The sequence below is a fragment of the Panthera pardus genome, unplaced genomic scaffold, assembly GCF_024362965.1.
Source record: "Panthera pardus isolate Hobbes unplaced genomic scaffold, ASM2436296v1 HiC_scaffold_10, whole genome shotgun sequence".
Lineage (NCBI taxonomy): Eukaryota > Metazoa > Chordata > Mammalia > Carnivora > Felidae > Panthera > Panthera pardus.
The window spans coordinates 26,938,370-26,959,383 of NW_026526655.1; the positions used below are offsets into that span (position 1 = coordinate 26,938,370).

Below are 21,014 nucleotides of genomic sequence, written 5' to 3' on the forward strand. Positions count from 1 at the left end.
AAAAATTTCATGTGCCTTCTACAGACAAAAATCATAAATTAAAGAATATTGAATAAGTCAGTAACATTACGGTATAAAAATACATTAAGGTCTAAATATGAAAAAGGATGAATGTCTACTGAACTTTTCATTTTTGTTCTCATTTAAAAATGAACTGGCAGGCCATGGGCAGAGTGCCAATTAATTCATAATAAGTATCAATAGTTTCAATTACCTTGATTTACACATGCCAGGGCCAATTTTTTGAACACTGAAAGGTTACTGACATAATTTTTTAGAGATCATCTGAGATTAAATTTCAGGAATATAAATAAATATTTATGATATTTATCTATAAGTATATTTTATATAAATATTTATAATGTAAATAAATATTTGCTATTAACTTTATATGATATGACCTAAAAGTCGACAAATCAATTTGTACCACAAATTCAAAATTCTTAATTCCTAATCATTTTAGTTAACCTACATGACAGATATAAGAAAATCTAAATTATATTGTTAATACTGGGATGTCATGTGAATACACATTTCAAAAAGAGTCAGTTATTATAATATCTTTCTCTCCCTGGTCATGACCTCATTCTCTGGAACATGACTAATGATGAGACACTAAGTAGTATTGGCTTTAAAGATGCTTCCCAGAAATTAAACAACTCTTTTTTCAATTTCGGTTTGTTCACTAACCCGAAAGGTTTTAGAGTCTCACTTTTGTCACAGGTATTTCACTGTGATCTTTAGGGCTAAATGTAATTATCTGGAAAAGATTTGGGGCAAATAAGAAAATTCAGTCATCTCTCAAAGAGCAAGTGTATGGATCATCATTACCTTATATACTTGTGTGTCCTGTTGTAACAATAGAAAAGAAATACTTTATGAACTTCTAATAAAGGTTAGATGAATGAAAACTCAAGAGATATGGTGATGGTCAAAGAGGTTGGCTGCCATGGAGAGGAAATGATATGAGAAGCATCAGCAGGAGCTTTTAAGGAAACCAAACCAGTATTCATCGAAGCATAAAAAATATAGCACACTGCGGTTGCAAACAAAAACAATTCTACCATTTAAGCCTCTATATGCCAAAATCCAACTCTATGATTTGAAAGAAAAGCATATGAATCGCTGTCTCAAAAATAAAAATAAAAATATACATGTATTAGCAATGTGACTGGCAAACACTTGAGATGAGGGGGCGGACAAAAAGCTCACACAGCATCGTCAGCCTGGCCGCAAAGCGTATCGTATCATGGCAAAGTAAAACCAAGAATCAGCTGCAGCGGTGGAAAACCTAGCTGCCACACAGCACCTGTGCAAGCCACACTCTGCCCGTTAAACCTAAAACAGTGGTCTTGGGACCATGAGAAGACCAAGCAATGGAATAGCATTGGAAAGGCATCAGGTTGGTAAGCTGCCGGAGAGATCATTTGCAACAAAACACATGCAAATCCTAGGAAAGACACACCTTCCCCAGCAGAGGAAGGGATTTTTACTTCTGGAGACACCTCCGAGACCTCTTTTACACTTTTCTCCTGTGGGGCCCCTGCTGGGGCACTCTCTTCAGGAACTATTTGGGCCTCCGCACTAGACTCCACTTGGCCCTCACTGAGGCCCTTGGGTTGGTCTGAGGCCTTGGCAGCCCCGCACTCTTTCCCAGGAAGAGTGGCAGGTTTCTCTTCCTCAGCCATTGTTCCCTCTAGCGTTTCTTCTTCTTAGGGATGAAAAAGATGTTGACATCATGACCACAGAACAATACACAAAATGGCAGAAATATCATTCAAGGAACACTTTCAGCTCCATTATGTTGACCTCACCAGAACCTCTTTTCCCATTTGGATGAGCAAATTAATATTCTAATGCAACGTGCATTATGTATTGCTTGGGAAATTATCATATATAATCTGCTAGTAATGATGCCTTTTACACTCTTGATAAAAGACTGTTTTTTTAAAAACTTGAGAGCTGAAAGGGTTTTATTGCTCTATTACCCTTGGTGGAAACGGCAGGAAGTGGCACACGTATAGAAAGCTCGCTGGAAATAAGAGATGATGCTGCTGGACGATGGATGATCATGAAAAGATAGATGCATAGATGTACTGAAAAATACCTTTACATTTGTTAGACACCTGCTGTTTTCTCCAATGCAGTAAGCCCCTACATATGAATTTCTTATTACTTTACTTAAACCATGCAAACTTCAGTAAAGAATCTTTGGGAATTAAAAAAACACCTGGTCTCAAAATGATAGCCACCAACTACCTTAACAGCTTTATCATGGAATCCATCAAAACTATTTTATTTAGTATTTAAAAGCAGAAGTATTTACTATTTAAAGCTCCAGACTGTACTTTAATATAATTTGTTTAATATTTTTAAGGCAAATGACTTCCTGATTCAATTTATTTTACCTTCCTTGCATCATGTGGTATCAGAGAATGTAAAACATTTCAAGGGGTAAGCAAAATATTGTGAAAAACAAGGTCCAGGTAAAATGTAATCTTCCCACTTAGAAAAGTCTACCTCTGGGACACAACGGTTACCCTATTGCTGAAACCCTTAAAATACCAATAATGTAGTTCATGTATACTTCTCTTTGATCCTGAATAAGAAAATGTGCATATTACCTATAAAGTCTTATTTCTGCAATTCAAAACAAAACCACCAAGATAACTGAATGGCAACTAGACTGCCAAAATATCCTCCCAAAAGATGTATACCACATGGAAAAATGTTAACAATTAAAATGTAGAAAGCACACTTATGAAGGCCATGAGTTGTCGTGTTTATTTGCTTCTCATTTGCACTTCAAATACCAATAAAATAAATCCCATTTTATTCCTTAAGAAATTAGAGGGAGATATATAAGCTGTTTTATAGTCCTCCATATGAAAGATTCTTATGAAATTCTCATGAAACAATTATACGTTATTTAAATGGCCCGGTGAGAAAGACTACAGATGGAAAGGAATTTTCTTTTCTTTTCTTTTCTTTTCTTTTTTTTTTTGAGAAATATTAAAATTCTTGGGTGGGGCAGGGGAGAGAAATACTTCATCTATTTCCTCCCATTTAGCACCCAGCCACTTTCATTTTTATCATTTAATTATGTAAGTAACATTTTAAAATTTCAGACTCCAAATTATTATTAAGGCCATTTTTACAATGCATAGAATTAGAGATTTTGATTACAGATGATGAGACTTTTAAAGTCACCTTGTTGTTATAAAGTCTAATCAATTTAATCGACATGTTTTCCAAATCTACCTAACCTTTTAGCTTTCCCTTTTCTTATTTCCTATAAAATGTTTATTTCCACTGCACTTGTTCTTTATTCAAAATTTCACATATTTCTCTTAACTGTGGTAAGTTCACGCTATTGGAAGAACTTAGTATGGGTTAGATTTCTCTGTCAGAGTGTCTGAGCCATTGGGGCTCTTTGTTTTCCAAAGCACCCTTGAAGAAATTTATTATCATGAATGTAGCTGGTAAGCTATGAATTTATTCCCTGTTGCCTTGGAACTATCGGCCCTTACATTAAATGCTGTCTCATATGAAAATAAACTCTTCATTAAAACAAGTCATTTCTCCCTATTTGAGAATAACCTCTTCACCTATGCAAAAAATGTTTTTAGCTCTAATTTTGTTTTCCTTTACAAAACTACCTAATTAGAATGAGATAAACTGCAGCCCACCGCCCACCTTCTTTACCCTCATCACAGCCAGGTATACACTAGGGTCTTCTAGCTTTATGAGGGTGGGATGATGACAAAGGCTGTGGATCAGTTCCTTCACTTTAGCCCAGGTCTGCTGATGTTAGCCAATATTCAGTCACCTGGGGGAGCCTCTCTACTTTCTGTAGAGGATTAAGTGTTTTGGAGAAATACATTCATTTTGTAACATTAATTCTGTTCCAAACAGATTCACAATCTTTCCCTTCTAAAGAGCTATTGTATTAACATGGCACTAAAAAGAAGGCTAATTCTATTTAAGTCTGGTCCTAGTAATATTATGTATCCAAAGAGGAAAAATTATATACAGGATCCTCTTCTTCAGTTTGAGTAAGAGGATATATTCTTCCCCCACTGATTTATTTACAGGGAGCAGAAAGGAGTCAAACTTTAATTGAACTCCTTTTGCTCCCTCCGTTTCACTCCCCCATCTCTTTTGCCTTCTTCTCAGAAGCAATGATACAGAAAAAGAAAACACTCACATGCCTCAAATAAGGCTTCTTGTACATGAGGTATTTCGCTAGACATACAAACTATATAGGGACTTCACTTTCATGTGGAAAAAACAGGCTCTTTCCCCTCCCACCCCACATACAAAGGTACACTTAGTATGATGCATGTGGTCAAAGCTGCAGGCTGGGGAGGAGGAGCAAAAAGGGACCATGCTTGGTTCACCTTTCTCCTGGCCTAAGTGGGCCTCTGCACTCTGCGCTGGGACACTGGGGAGCACACTAGAGGTAGTCCATTGTGAGCTGAACAAAGGATGCTCATAGTACTCCTCATCGGAATTGCAAGGGTCATCATCAGGCACAGACACCGAGATGGAGGGGGCTAGGAGCCTACGCCTCTCCCCGCTGGTGGCAGGTTCATGGCTGGGGAACCTGTGTAGAGGACCCACTTGATCCTCAGCCCCTTCATCTACAAACAGACACACAGGAAGAAACTGCAGGGAGAACTGGACAAGACAGACACAAGATCAGACGAACGAGACAAACACCTGCACAAGGACACAATGGGCTACAGAACCAGCAGAGCGGGATGGAGGGGAATTAGCAAGACCAAGCTGATGGAGGATGGGAGAGAGTGAATGTTTCATGCTTCAGCAGCCACTGAATTTACACTATGCCTTAGGTAACCTTGCCATTGATTTAATAAATCAAATGTGCTAACACCCTTTACTGTATACATAATAGAAATGGTCTATACATTCCCCTCAAACAAGTCAGAATAACCACAAAAACACTGGAATAGAAACAAAGCATTACAATACAAAAGCAGTATTTGGAAGAAATGTTTTCAAGCAGGTTCTTTTCATGCTTCTGTCAATATTTTTATAAGTTATAAAAGAAGAAAAGTGTTAGGACCTGATGCTATACAATTATAGAGGAAAACAGTCCTGTTTGAAGCACAACCTTAATTATCTAGGATGCTCACATAGTTAGCACTTTGGTTAATTTAATTTTTTGTTAATGACTTTCACCAGAAAGCCATTTTTAATTCCAATCCAGTTGAGAAAAATCTGTAGTGTATTATTCTTTTCTGTCTTGCTAAGGAGAGCACAGTGGCATAGCTCCATAGATCTTTCTTTGGATGCCAAATCCTAGGGGTGTCCTTTCTAACACTGGTTCTCATTTGCATGGCTGTGAAGGTAGATGGTTTTAAGAAAGTCCCTAATAATATAAATCATTTCCTTTTCTTTTTCTTCTGAAAGCGTAAAAGTGATATAATTAGCTGAGAAGTTCCACAGAGCTGGATTCAGATTCACCAAGACTTTATTCTATGTGATTTCATTTGCACCTCTGGCTCTTGGCTGTCTTTATATTTTAAACCCTCATTGCATGTTTCTCATTGAAATGCTAAAAGAACTGCTCTCACTTCTATCCTTTCCAGTGTCTTGGCTTAGAAATCAGCCTTATTTAAATATATGTCCTTAAAAACACAAGTGTAGGTTAGTCTGCTCGCACTTGGATTCTGGTATATTTCGTGAGCTTTAAGGATGATGACAGCAAACAATATTCGGCTTCTGATGTGGTATACACACTACATCTCAGGCCTACATGCCAGGTTACTGAACTTGCTAATCACTATTTGTTTACTTATAGAGAGAAATAAGTTTTAAATTTCATAACTTTCAATAATAAGAATGATTAAGATTTACTGAAAGTCTGTGTATCTCTCTGTATAATTTTTATTTCTATCAAAACTTAAGCAGATGGATTAGAGCATTTATTTGAAAATGCACTGTATTTTTAGGGCAATAACTAATTTTCAGCAACAAAGTCCTGCCAACTGGAAATAAATCTGAAATCATAAGGATACTAAAATAACATTTATAGAGGGAATGCTTTTAATCTTTTGAGCCCATTATTTACTGATTGTTCCATGTTATATTTTTTGGGGCTGGGTGCTCAGAACTTTCTCAGCCATGATGCTTATTATATCAGGGGGTAGCAGAAGACTAAAATTACATTTGATATTCTTAGTTCAACTCGGCACGATTTCTCAGCTGAGCAGATAATTGACTGAGATAATTGGCCTACAACACTGGCTGAATCATAAGCCCCGGGCTTGTCACATGTCCTAGCCATTCATATTTCCTCCAGGACTCCTTAAGGCTCTAAACACCTCATGTACGCAAGTTACTTCTAAAACTTCCAATATGCTCAATAGATTGCATGGACTAACAATAAGTGAAAATGGCATATTTGTCTCTCTGCTTTTCAACATTTTCTGGGGAGTAGGGGTTAACTATAATGTAAAATGAAAGAATTTAAAGCTGAGAGCTGGTAGTTTAAAGGCAATACTCCTTGAATGCATTAGCCTTTTGAAGATTTTGATCTCCTCTTTCTTGTTGCCATTGCTTGTTTTCGAAAGTGCCAAAATGTGAAAACAGTACAGAGTCTTGCTTCAGATCTGTAACATTTCAAAGAAACAGTATTTTCTATTCTGAAAACTTTGACTCTAAACAGATAACAACAAAAACAGCAAAAAACTTTAAGGACTGCAGTGAAAAGGAGTTTCTCTGTAGTATCTGTATGGCCAGGCAACTCCAAAAAGAATGAATGTCTGGCAAAGTCCAGTCTTGGTACTATTAGCTGTAGGTGCTCCAAGTCTCTGTTTAGGACCTATGAGCCTCAAGTCCGTCTACAAGTTGCAGAGATGTGCTAGGGAAGTTATACTAAGAGGACCATGGCTAGCTAAGACCAACCAGTGTGCTTGGTTCCAACAATAATGATAAAAGAAATAGATCTTATTTGCTACGGAATCGTGAATGGCAGGTGTTCTTGGTTCACACCCAGTGGAGGTGGGATACATACTAATTATAAGTAAATGAATTATTTATTTTGGTATGGTTTCAAAAAAAAAAAAAAAAAAAAAAAAAAAGGAAATTGGTCCAGGAGCTTAAACAAAAAAAACCCTCATTGGAAGATCACTTCCATTTCTTAGCCCTACATTAAGAACCAAGATAAGAATGGCTTTAGGGACACAGTGGGCTATGACTGCAGGGACTGAGATTTGGATTGCAATCCTGAATTACTAGCCATGACATCCAGGGGCAAAAAGTGGAAGTGAATATATCTATCTCTGTGGGCTGCTGGGAGGATTAAATGAGGAGATATCTGAGAAAATGCCAAGTGTGATGCTGGACTCCATGTATGTTAGCATCTTTGTCTTCGATATACTCAACTTGTCATGTACCTGTGCTTTCCATTCATTTGATACACCAAAGCCAGAGTTGAGAGATTTATAAAAAGTAAATTCATTTCATAAGTTAGTTTTGTCGTTTATGGTCAGGATTGAATGTTTCCTTTTGCTAAAAGTACACCTGTTTTGGGAGAGGGACTCTGCTTTCACCATGAAATATTCTATTTCATTTGATAATGTGATATTTCAAAGGATATGGTTACCTGATGAATCTTGGACTTTTACATAGTTCTGTTGCATAATGATAATATTCAGAAATGAAGCTTACCTGATTTCAGTGGAGGAGTACATCTCCCTGATTTGTTTTTGTACAATTTTTTTTTAAAGCATTGGAAACTCTATATTGAGTTAAAGTAAGATTTGCCACATAAAACCCAGCCTTGGTCTGTCTGTACCCTTTGGTACAAATGAGTAGTCACTTTGTAATAGACACGGAGTCTCTTGGGGTATCAGTGACTTCGTGATTTTGCCTGTCCTGGCATCGCAGCTTCTGTCCCACCACCTGGGGGCAATTGGCTCTACTTACATTGTTCTCCACTATCTCTAAGCCCTTTCCATTCTGCAAGCTTTTGCTGCCCAGAGTGAGTTGGAAGGAAAAATACTTTCAGATTAGCAACGATAACCTTACAACATCACTGACACAGGAAAACACCACCCTAGGATTCTGGAGCAAACCTAAGAGGGCAGAAAGTTTCCTGGTTCTATTTTCAGATGGTTCCATTGTTCTTGCACAGGCTTCCAAATTCTAACAGTTCAGTCCAAATGACAACTATTATGGTTAGGCCAAAAAGAAAAAGGAGATTAATCTGAAAACATGACAACTAGTGCAGTATTAATTGATTCACTGTACCTGAGTTTCCTTTTAAGTGTGCTACTGATTTATTTTTGCCATCAAAATCCCTTTGTTTCCCCAAATAAGCACACATTCTGAGAATTATTATTACATCAATTATAATAAATGAATATTCATAACTTACAGTAATTAACATCTTAAATTATTTTTGGTGGAAGTGTTCATGCTTCCCCTTTGGGAAAGAACAGATTTAAAAATTTTTGATAACATAAAAATAATCACATCCTCAAAAACATTGAATTACTCAATTTAATCTAAGAGCTCTCTTACATTTGTATAAATGAATTGGCAGTCACATGCCTTTAGATTAAAGTTTCCTTGAGGGTGTGTTGAGGTAGGTAAAAAAAAAATCTTGCAGATGAAAAACCCACATACTCCTTTTCCACCCAACCTGCTATGAGCTATACATTAATAGAATTTTTCCCAGGTCTTTGCAAACCAATTGGTTTGAAAAACTGAAGAGTTGAATCCTGTCTTGTAACTTTTCACTATTTATTTTCTGATAAACAAAACCTAAAAAAAAATTATACATGCTTTCAGGGTGGCCTAAAATCAGACAGGGCTAGTAGAATTACCTAGACCCATATCTTTCACATATATAAGAATATTACTTGATCTTTTAAATTAATGAGGTAGAGTTTATAAAGGACATATATATTTTTCATATAAGTAAAAAATGGTTATCCTTTGAAAAGCAAATCATTAGACATTCATATAGTTTAATGCTTTCTTTCAAAAAAAATAAAAAGTAATAATTCAATAAAAATACAAGTTTGGTTTGAAAAATGTTAAAGATAAAATATCTTGGATCATCTTCAATAGGACGTAAGTTGAAAATTTCCCCAAATATATTCAAAACAACTTGGGGAAAGCAATCTCGAAATATAAGGAAATAGTTACTCTGGAAAGTGTATCAAAATATGAAAACGATTCTATGGCTTATTTATATTTTCATTATATGCACACCAATCAGAAAGCAGATTGGGTGAATTCCCAGGCAGATAGACGGATCCTACTACCCTTTCCGCTCCAACTCCCATATAAGAATAAGAAGAGTAAATTACTAGCTTTCCAGCCGATTTTGGAGTGAACATCATACCCAAGTGACCATCTTGAGTTAAGAAGATTCTCTGATACTTGAAAGGCTTTAAGTAGAGGCTCAGAAACATTTTCAATGGCCTGAGGGAAGTACAGCTGTCATGGAAAGTTCTCCAGTGCATCCCCAGTGAAATCCAGGCTCATGAACCAAGTTGGCTACCGCTGACTCTTAAACTCCTTCACTACTCAACCCCTTTCTCACTACCCAGTAGCCATGCAAAGTCTTTAGTTGCTAGAACACTTCATGTTCCTGTCCACCTGAGTTCCGCTGCATGTCCTGGTCTCTCCACCCCAAATGCCCTTTTCCCTGCATCTTTGCTTGACCAACTCTTCCTCATGCTTTTGAGCTCAGCTCCTTAACTGTCTTCTCATCATCCAATAAAACAAGATTTCCCTTGTTCTATCTTAAAGCTCTATTCTTTTCCTTCCTAGTGCTAATCCAACTTGAAATTATTTGTAAGCTTATTTATTGGATTGCTGTTCTCCACCAGACTCTGTGCTCCTTACAAGCAGGGGTCATGTCTGTTTTGCCCACTAGTGTATACTTAGAATTTAAAGAGTGCTGGGAACACTGTAGGTGCTCCGCAAATATGTGTCAATGAATGGATGAAAATAAGGACAAAAAAATCTTTCAAATCTATAAAGGAAGAGATCAAATCACATTTTCAGGAAATTGACTAATAATCCTGATTATATCCACTAATTATAGTCCACAAATTTTCTTTTATTCTTTAGAATAATTTAGCTCAGTTAATGCTATTTCAGGCAGTAAATTAGAAAAATGCCTCAATTTAAGAAAGAAAAACCTCATTAAAAGAAGTTTAGGTTTATAAATCTGTGATGATAAATAAATTATGTTTATTGATAGTTTACAGTACTGTAACTCGGAAAATCTGTTTTGAGGAACTCAAAGAATATTTTAAATGAACCTAACTATAAATTATAAAAAAAAAATGACTCTTTTGTGACATTGTTCAATTTTTAACCCAGTAAAATAATTGCTAAAAGGGACAACAAAAGGAAAATAAATAAAACAGTAAGTGAATAAAATGAAATAGCTTTAAAATTCTGATTTTGCTATATGAAAACTAAATTATATTGAAACAAAACTTTAGCTATCGCTCTTCTCTGTCTTTGCCTGTAACTCAAACAATACACAAAAGTTAACTGATCTAAGTCAGAAAACCAATAATAGTTTGCTTTTCAGTAGTGCCTCTCAGCTCAGATTCTGAATGAATATTCTTCAAAGGCATCCCTCTGTTTTATTGGAACTGAAAAGCTGACATAGCATTTTATGTTGAATAAAAGCATAAATATATTCATAGACAATAACAGGTCTCAGCAGGAAAGAAACCATGATCTCAGCTTCCAGTTCACTGCTCTCAATATCAAATTCATTCATTGACTTCTTCATTTATTCATTAATATTTATTGAGAGTTTGCTATGGGCCAGGCCCTAGGGAAGGCCTTGGCAGCACAATAGTGAGCAAAACAGAGACAATTTCAGACAACACTTCCTTATAATTTCACCAATAAATTTATTTTTGTTCAGTCACTTATAAGATAGGATTGTATCTTCTCTGTCAAAACATTTACATTAATTAAGTGAACTGGTTCTCTGTACCTATTTGAGCAATTTAAACAGAGTTACCTTCTCCTGCATCAAGGTGATTTTTCCTTTTTTTATTTACCATATTCCTCTACTTCTGATTTTGTATAGATAAATGATTATACATTTATGTAGAGTCTTTGTTTCTTCTTGACTGTTTGAAACAGACAGCTCTCAGCTGGGTCATGTACTAACCTATACTGAAGTCCACTGCTTATGGATTGATGTCCATTTACACTTTACCAGAAGACAAACCTCAAAAAGTCCAATAGGCCTTACCTTCCTCCACTGTGACAGTCTGTTCTGAGGCTGGTGACGGAGGTGGAGAAGGAGGCAGATTAGGTGTCTCTTCAGCTGCTAAAGAGCAAACAGTGGAAAAACGAGATACAGCAATTAATCCTGCTAGGTCAGTAGATGGGTAACAGCTCTGCCATCTCTAAAAAGGCCACTCCACGAAATTTAGGAAAAGATTCAACAGTAAGTTGCGCTTGACTTATTTTTTTTGTCCCATTACCTGATTCACATATTTTAAAGAACCTAAAAAGAAAGAAAAGCATTTAATATTTTAAAAAATTCATTTTGTCTTCCCTCTAAAGAATGGATTACTGATGCCTGCTAAAGTTCTATCATTAATCCCATTAATTTGTGTCTGCTTGTTTGATTAATATAATATTTTATTCTGGCCCTAATCTACTGTATTCAAATGCACAGGCAAGCACTGTAGTTTGGATTTAGCTTGGCTGACTGAAAAAAAAATTAGAACTTTATATTGTTTAAATTTTTGATCTGGAAACATATGTAACCTTCGTCATTCACAGTATTATAGGTGATGTATTTTTTTTAAACAACATTTTGTCCACTGAGTCTAATGTCAAAATGCATCTTCTGTTATGTATTCTCAGAAAAGAAAAAATGAAGCTATCAGAGCCTGAGGCAACCTTCAGACGGAAACCATGCACTAGTGGGAGCTGAGTAATCTTCTGGCCTGGGCATTATACATAGAGAGCCAAAGAGAAAGGTTCTAAAAGATGTTAACACCACAGTTAACTCTACTTCTTTTCAAGACTCTTGCCTTCTTTATGACTACTCCTATGAAGGTGAGAAATTGCGAAAGGAAATGTTTATCATCAAGGCCAGAGGAAAACCTATTTTAAAGAACATCTGTTTTCCCTTCTCCTAAATCAGTTACTAGTTGGAGCTTTGGGGTCACAGGCGACTTCTTAACCCCTTGACCCATAGGTTTCTATATAACACATTTTCAGGTTTCGATTTTTATTTTAATTAATTAATTAATTAATTTTTAAATGTTTGTTTGAGACAGAGCGCAAGTAGGGGCGGGGCGGAGAGACAGGGAGACACAGAATCTGAAGCAGGCTCCAGGCTCCAAGCTGTCAGCACAGAGTCCGACGCAGGGCTCGGAGTCATGAACCGTGAGATCATGACCTGAGCTGAAGTTGGACACTTAACCGACTCAGCCACCCAGGCTCCCCTCAAGTTTCAAATTTTAAAAAAATGGGTGGGGGTCTTCTATTTAAGGAATAGAAGTGAACCACAAGCAGAAGGTCAATGCTTTGAATAATATACTTTCCCTCCTGTTTTAAGAGAAAAATAAACCTTTATAATCAAAGAACATTCTACTACAAATAATGAGTATTGATTATTCTGGGAGAGCAGAATTTTAATTGCTTAATTTTTTGAGTTGCTCAAATTGCTTAAAGGGGTACTGACCAGAAAATCAAATATTAAGGGTACATGAGACATGCGTTGGATATGTACTATTTTTTTAGGCTTTAAAATTATACTTTTCTGTGGATTAGTTATATGTACCTGTGAAATAGACATATGTTGAACCTAAGAGTTTTCTTTTTTGTGTCTTTGCATGTATATACACCTACATCTATCTATCTATCTACCTATCTACCATGTATCTATCATTTACCTATCTCTCTTCTATCTATCTATCTATCTATCTATCTATCTATCTATCTATCTATCTACCTATCTACCATGTATCTATCTATCTATCTATCTATCTGCCATCTATTTAGAGAAGAGTCAGCAAGCCTTTGGCTGAGAGTGTTTTCTTTGGCAAACACCATTACATTACTTGTTTGGCTCTAGAGAGCATCTGACTTGTGACCAAGGGAGAGAGCAATGCTATCTAGTGCCCTTAGATGAACCAAGTGAAGACCATACTGGGATACAAAGTCACTCATGATTCTAACAAAGCCCTGACTATAGGTTTTCTATAGCTGGTTCAGGGAGACTGAAATAAGACTAGACAATCATTCGCCAAAATCCATAAAGGGAAATAATCATTTCTAATTAAAGTTTTAACACATTTTCTATACAAGTGGGTGTCGTGACATCAATATGCATTGGCTTTATTTTTATAGTAAGTATCTCCAGTGGTCTAGAAATGAAAATTTAAAAACGATTTAGGGGCAAAGTCTAACTATAAGCTTATTACCCTAAAGACTGTCCAAATACCACAAATGAGCCTGGGAAGAAAGTGAAAACAGGTGCCAGCGCCTCCCAACAGAGGTGTTTGATGAACGTTATATGTAAGGATGAAGTATGAAGTAGGGCCTTCCTTTGAACATGAAGACTTGGTCCTGTGATCAGGGCACAGCAGGCATAGCCCCTGACCGAGGGTTCTTTCCCATTTACCTAAAGGCAGAGCTGCAGGCTGGACTTTATGTTCAGCTTCTTTCTCTTGTTCACCTTTCAGGACTGCTACAGCCTCAGCCGTGACTACTTGAACGATCCTTGCAGACACCTCCTCTGTAATACACAGTAACAAAAGAAAAGAAAGTAATGAGACGTCCAAAACAGGCAGCAAAGAGGAAGCGTAAGGAAACAATATGGCTGATTAAGATTTTATTTTCTATCCCCCCCCCCAAATAAGTACGATAGAATTTATTAAATTGTAGATAAAACACAAATACATATATTGTAATCAGAAAAAGAAAAAAGAATAAAGAGAAAAAAAGGGTTTGGCATTCTGGGAGCTATGCAAAATGAACACAGAATAAAAAAAAATAATTAATTTGGATGGCAATTTGTTTTTAAAAGCTGTTCATGCAAACAGAAACAAAGTTTTTGTACCAAGTAACACAAATTCAGAGAAGAGAAGATTCATCTTGGACTTAGTATGTTTTGTGGTTTTCCAGAAAACTTTCTTTACAATAGTTTCTATGCTGATTTGCCGAAATACCATGATTTAAAACCTAAAAATGAGGCCTCAAAATGTGAATTTGTGATCAAACAGCATTATTCAGGATCAGTGTAAACAATACTGATTAAGAAAATCCTGGGAGGATAAAATTTGAATGAAACACATGGAAATGATATATCAGATGGTCTCTTTCTAAAGAGCTACTACTTTTTGAGACAGCAGAAGTTTTAAAGATTTTTAAGGCCATATGATATATACTCACCTCGTCAGGACAATAGTTTCATTGAACAAGATGGGGTTAAGGGGGGGTTCGTCATTAAAATAATCGGTTTGTGAGACGCCAGATAACTAGTTTTTGGGCTGAAGTGGGGCCTCCTGGAGCATATCCCAGTGCTAATTTTATATAACCAAGTCAGATAAATATTCAAGAAACAATGTTCTGTATATCATCAACTAAAAATGAAAGAAGTAGCAAATAATCCCATGTACCGCCCTTACAGAAACAAGTTGTACTACACAAGGAGGGTGGGGCAGTGGGATTTGTTCTCTTATGTTAGCTTTCAGAATAAATCCTTACTTTGACTTTTCTATGATCAGAATTTGCACATTTACAAGCAGGTTGATAGAGGGCAGTGGGAATCCTATTTTTTCCTGGTTCATTTAGATTTAGCCTTCTCTGGAAAGCCTTCCTTACCCCACCCAGGATGACAGAGAATAGTGCTTGAAACCCAGCTTCTGGGGTGAGCAATCCACTTGCATAGGATTTATCTGAATTTTAAAAGCTAGATCACCTTATTAAGTATATTTGCCATCATATATCTAACTTCCTGATTTTTAAATAGCCACTTGACACTATAGCCTACATACAGTCTTGATGTACTGTAGAAACACTCTTATCTAGACCGGGTAGCAGTCACAGGAATAGAAGCAGCTTTTTAAAAATACGGTGCTATGTGCCAAGCACTCTGCTAAAGTGTTTGCCCTCATTATTTCAATGAATGATTTACTATTGTTACTTCTATGTTTCAGATGAGGAAATAGACGACTAACAGGCCAGAGAATTAGACATTCTCACTATAAATATCATACTTAGAAAACCAACTTTCAAATAATTGGGATCTTGTAAAATGCTTCAGGTACTATAACTAAACTAAATGTGATGTAATATTTCTTTTATTCTTGAAATATAATTTTAGGAAGCTGGAGACCTCATTCAAACTTTAAGTATTCAAAGAGCAAGTACTGACAGACTACTTAAAATTATTTCTGAAAAAGTTTTAATTTCTAAACAAGGCTCCAGCAAATTTGTCTCAAATATTTATGTACTCAGTATTCTTCATAAAAGATTTTTTTTACACGACACATTTTATACTCTCAATTTAGCTTAAACTAAGAAGGATCTTCTCTTAATATTGCAAAAAATGTAAAGAATAATTATGATTTCAAACTAATAAGATACAGCTCATTCTTGTAAGGTGGTTTTATCCTATGCAATTTAATTCACAGCACCACAGCTGTAGAGCTAAAAGGGCTTGAAGAGTAGATTGGATCTATATTCTCTCATTTTGTAGATGAGGAAATATAGGCTAGGCATGGTTATGAGATTTGCTCAAGTTCACACAGTCAGTGGAGGCAAACTGAAATTAGAACCCAGATTCCCTGACTATTAGGCTGTTCTTTGTCTCAAGCAGAAAAACAGCAGAAGGAATAATGAGAAAATAACCATAAACTTCCCTAACAGTCATGTGAGAATGCCCAGTGGAAATACATAAATTCTTCTAAAGGTATGAACTAAAGTAACATTCACTCTCAGACCTGCTCCTCTACCTAAAGTACAAAACTGCTATTCCTGAATGTATTCTGAGACTATGAAACAAGTAATTGACCACAAGTGAGCAATAACTACGTATCCGCCCATCTATGTATGTATGTATGTATGTATGTATCCATCTATCTGTCCTCTCTATCAGCCATCTACCTGCCTACCTATATATCTTGTAGATAAAGTTGAATAGTGTAATAGATAACTTACCTCACTTCCATATAATCATTTTCAATAAAATTCAGACAGTTAAAATCAATAAAATGATTTTCAGTTCTTCTAGAACCTCAGTGTTTCATAGGAAATTCAGTGTAATGGAGAGGTGGAGCAAACACAGAGGAAACTGGGACATATATGAAACCCGTGTATCTTATGGATCATTCCTGCATTACCCTGGTGGCATTTACACCAAGTATAGTATCTCCTATGGCACTTAGTACATCTTGCATGGAATTGTGCTGGTACACATGCCTTATCTCCCTTGCTTTGTAGAGTTTCCCAAGTCAAGGACTTTCTCTTTATCACTGTTGCGGTACTTGAAGCTCCTCTCATTGATGTTTACTCAGACTGGATGCCTAACAAAGTTTTTTGAAAGTATGAAAAGTTAACATGAAAGGTTTTGTTCATGCTATTTACACAAGCTTAGAAATAATCCATGCTCGTTATTATATTTACTAACTTAAACCTCCCCAAATTAATTATTTACTGAGTTCTTGTTTAAGTTTTGATGTATTTCAAAACAGTATTTCTTAAATGAGCGTTCCAGATTCTTGTGTAACTACTGATGAATTTTCTAGAGTCTGCAAACACTTAACATGAATAAAATTTCTTAATTTGGAAAAATAATCCAGTAAAAATAATAAAAAGTATCTATTGGTTTGTGTGAACAAATTATAACTGAGCAATGCCACATTATTTGTCTTTTTGTTTGGAATTGCATTTAGAATAATTGTGACACCATAGACAATTAGTTTACCTGTTGTGGGCTAATGAGAAGAGAACAGGGGTGAGTGAACACTCTACAATAAAAAATGCATTCACAGAAGACGTAGGCCAAATAACATCATGGTACACTACACAACAGACTTTCAAAATATTCTAGAGACAAGGAAAGGAAAAATAGGATCATTACTTTTCTCCAGTTAGTGTGGACATGTCCAACCTAAATAAAAATGCACTGTTATCACCCATTACCCCATTTCTTGTGAGCAATAGTTTAGTTTCAGTAAAGCAATAGTTTATTTTACATAATAAGTAGTGGAACATTTGAATTTTGTTGGCTTTGTTGTTTCAGATAAAATTGATTTATAAATGTGTTTGAGTTTCACAGTTGAATAAGAGCTTATGAATAAGGTAATTTTACATTTGTATATACTTAAGCAAAATGTGTAAGAAAATAATTTAACTCAGTCATGGGAGAATTAATTATCTATTTTTCCTTAAAAGAACTTAACTGACTTTAAGAAATGCTATTTTAGAATAAGCAAACAGGCTGTGTGGGAGCCAAGATAATGACATATTATCTTCATTTTTTTTGAAAGCGTAATATTGCTAAAACTTTTCAAACAGGAAATATCACATTGTCTCATATTATTTTCCCAGTGCAATAAAACATGAGCATAGGATTATCCTGAGGGTTTCAATTGGTCCAGTCACTTTAAAATCTTCCTCTAAGCAAAGGCTGCTGTCAGTGCAGGGTGGTAGCTTCCTCCCCCCAAGGACAGATGGCCTTTTCCCAACAGAAACCTAATCAGCAGATCTCTGGGTAAGTTTTACCCTTAAAGCCTGGCTCCTGGGACAGGAGAAAATTCACTCAAGGTTTGAGGAAAGTTCAGAGAAAATTAACGGTAAACATGCCAAACAAACACAGAAGACAAAGGAAGAGAGTCACAAAATCAGACCTACAAAGATAAAAATATAAGAGTTATGATGTGTGTATGATGTATCTATATAGCTATCTATATCTATAATCTATATCTATATATAATTTACTCATTCATTCTACAAATATCTATTAAATGACTCTATCCACTTATCCATCCATCAAACCATCCATCTATCCAACAAATCTTTCTATCTGGGAGATCATTCCCTTTTATATTGTAGATTAAAGGAAGTCACATGGACTTTAATTCTGAGAAATGTGGGCACAAACTCTAGCATTGCTACTTTCTAGTTATTTCATACTAAGAAATTTACTTGGAATGGAGTGCCTGGGTGGGTCAGTCGGTTAAGTGTCCAACTTCAGCTCAGGTCATGATCTTGTGGTTCATGAGATCAAGCCCCGCATCAGGCTCTGTGCCGACAGCTTGGAGCCTGGAGCCTGCTTCAGATTCTGTGTCTCTGTCTCTCTCTGCCCCTACCCACATCACATTTTCTCTCTCTCTTAAAAAAAAAAAAAAACACAATAAAAAAATTAAGGGGCGCCTGGGTGGCTCAGTCGGTTGGGCGTCCAACTTCAGCTCAGGTCACGATCTCGCCGTCCGTGAGTTCGAGCCCCTCATTGGGCTCTGGGCTGATGGCTCAGAGCCTGGAGTCTGCTTCCGATTCTGTGTCTCCCTCTCTCTCTGCCCCTCCCCCGTTCATGCTCTGTCTCTCTCTGTCTCAAAAATAAATAAAACGTTAAAAAAAATTTTTAAAAAATATGAAATTTACTCGGACTAATTGGGTTTCAATCCCTCATCCATGAAATGGAAATACTAATAGCACTTGTCTCACAAGTTGCTGTGCAGACTCAATTGCATAATTATAGAACAGGCCTGGAACATCAAGGAACTTGAGACTTCCAAGGAGTTCTTCACCAAGTTGTCTTTATTTCCCCCAGTCATACATTCTTCTGGGTCTTCTGGTATTTCTGCTTCAAAGGAAGAGCAACTAAAGGTCCAGACCAACTAGCCTATTACTATTATGAACATCAGATAATAGAGTTAATCTGCAATCATCTATGTTGATTTCAGGGACAGTGTTTTTTGGTTTTGCTTTGACTTTCCTAGACAAAGCTAGAGGGAAGTAAAAACTTTGGTTATTTATTTTCTGGCTTCATAGCCATTTTCCTGGCTGCAGAGGTCCTGGGCTATGACCTGCTCTAGATTTCTGCTAGCGTCCCAATTTAGGACCATCTTCTGGACAGCACTCCAAGAGGCCTGATAACCCCTGTCTTCTCCTGAGAACTATTAGCAACATGAAAAAATCTTTTTTCAGGTAAGAGCTACATTTTAATTTTTCATTGTTTATTTTTTCTACTTCTTTATTCCCTATCCTACTTTCTACTCTATTTTTTGGTTATTTTTTCTTTGACACATTATATGTATAAAACTATAAATAGGACTTAGTTGTTCATAAAATTAAAGATGAATCTAGATTACACATAAACTGCGAAATTATTATACATAACTGAAAGGTAACATTGATCTTCACAGCTGAAAACGTTATACTTCTTAGCATAAGCAGAAATTATTAAGAACTCAGTTATCTTTCTTTTGAACATCTAAAGTTTTCTGGTAGTGGATATTTTTTAGTTTATGTTAAAAATTGCCTTAGTTAAGGAGTGTATATAATTTGTATTTTATTTTCACTCTTGTTAATGTCAGGTTCTCAATGTAACTAACTAATGGTAGTTTTTGCATTGAAGTGAGAACCAGTATTTGAATATTATTATTTTTCAATAGTGTCATTACAGTTAGTGAGACAGTTTCTGTAAGTATTACAAAAATATTTCATGACATGGTTCTAAATCATATCATATCTAAATAAAATGAATGACAACTGGGATCTAATTTGGTAAGTAATGCGACCCTAAATCAGTTTGAAGGAAAACATTAAAATCAACTTATTTAAAACACATTTGTCTATTAAAATGATAGGCTGATACAAAATAAGGGATTTAAAGATACAACCCAGGTGACAGAGCCATGGGTGATAACAGATCATCACTATATAGATAAACACCTGTAAGTAAAAAGTGACGTCTGTCCTAAAAACTTATTCTGGGCAATGGAGATGGGGCCAGTATTCAAAAAACACTATCAAGGAAGCCCTTGGTAGATAAAATGAATTCTGGAAAGAAAGAATATTTTTTGTTGGTACTGGGGAAATAAACTGGTGGAAATACATATAGGAGGTAAATAGGGATAAGACACTAATTAAGACATGCTTTGCATCTACAGAAACCTACCTGATAATCCTCAAAAGATATCATGCTAAGCTACTCATATTTCACCTAAATAATGAATAAACATCATATTGTGATACAAATTTATAAGTTGCTACCCCAGGCACTTTTATTTCTCATCAACATATTGAATCCACACAATAATACATTTTCTCGATGGGAAAACTGGCAAAATAATGGATAAAGGTAACTTACGGTCCCATTTAGACAACACTTTGAATTATATTGGTGTAGTTCAAATATTTTAGAGTAGTAGATTGTGGTGTCAGAAAATTCTGCCTCTATCTCTTACTAGCTGCAAGTGAGTGACAATCTGTCTAACCTTCAGATTCCCCATCTGTAAAGTGGGAATTAAACTGGTGTTCACCTTTTAGTGTGTTGTGGCAATTAAATGCAATGATATATAGATCAGTTGCTCATTTAAATTCTGTATCACTGGTTTAATCACTCTTGCTGTCTTGCGGTCATCGAAGTCTATAATCATCATTTGACTGACAAGATATAAAGATATGAAAGTTCTTGCCACATACAGAGATAATTCTGTCATTTTCCCCCATGAGTACCTCCTCGCCTAAATGCTGAACCACTGCCTAACACACAATATGTCAGGTGCCTGCCATTAAACTAAAATGATAAACTAGATTTTACTCTACCTATAGTATTATTCAGTAGTATGCAATACTATTCAGCATGTATAGCTGTTATAACCTTCTGGCTTATTCCAAGTGCTGATTCATGCTATACCGTTGCTATGTTCCTCTGGTATTTTATCACGTCAAATTTTTAACACAGTCCCAAGGCCCTGTTTTTTGGCACATATTTCTAGTTTAGTTATTTTGTTATGGTAATCTAT

General features: G+C 35.9%; 1 protein-coding gene across 42 annotated transcripts in view; it reads right to left on the reverse strand.

Moving 5' to 3' along the window:
- MAP2 (microtubule associated protein 2) overlaps window positions 1–21,014 on the reverse strand; it is a 281,261-nt gene that overhangs the window by 39,867 nt on the left and 220,380 nt on the right. For 24 of the 42 annotated variants that reach the window (XM_019446158.2, XM_019446150.2, XM_019446161.2 and 21 more), the window contains 3 exons: window positions 13,661–13,774; window positions 11,270–11,347; window positions 1,466–1,711 (listed from right to left, as the gene is read on the reverse strand). In XM_019446158.2, the coding sequence (XP_019301703.2) occupies window positions 1,466–1,711; window positions 11,270–11,347; window positions 13,661–13,774 (438 nt within the window). The remainder of the gene's footprint in view (window positions 1–1,465; window positions 1,712–11,269; window positions 11,348–13,660; window positions 13,775–21,014) is intronic. The other 18 variants (XM_019446173.2, XM_019446171.2, XM_053905405.1 and 15 more) reach the window with 3 other exon arrangements.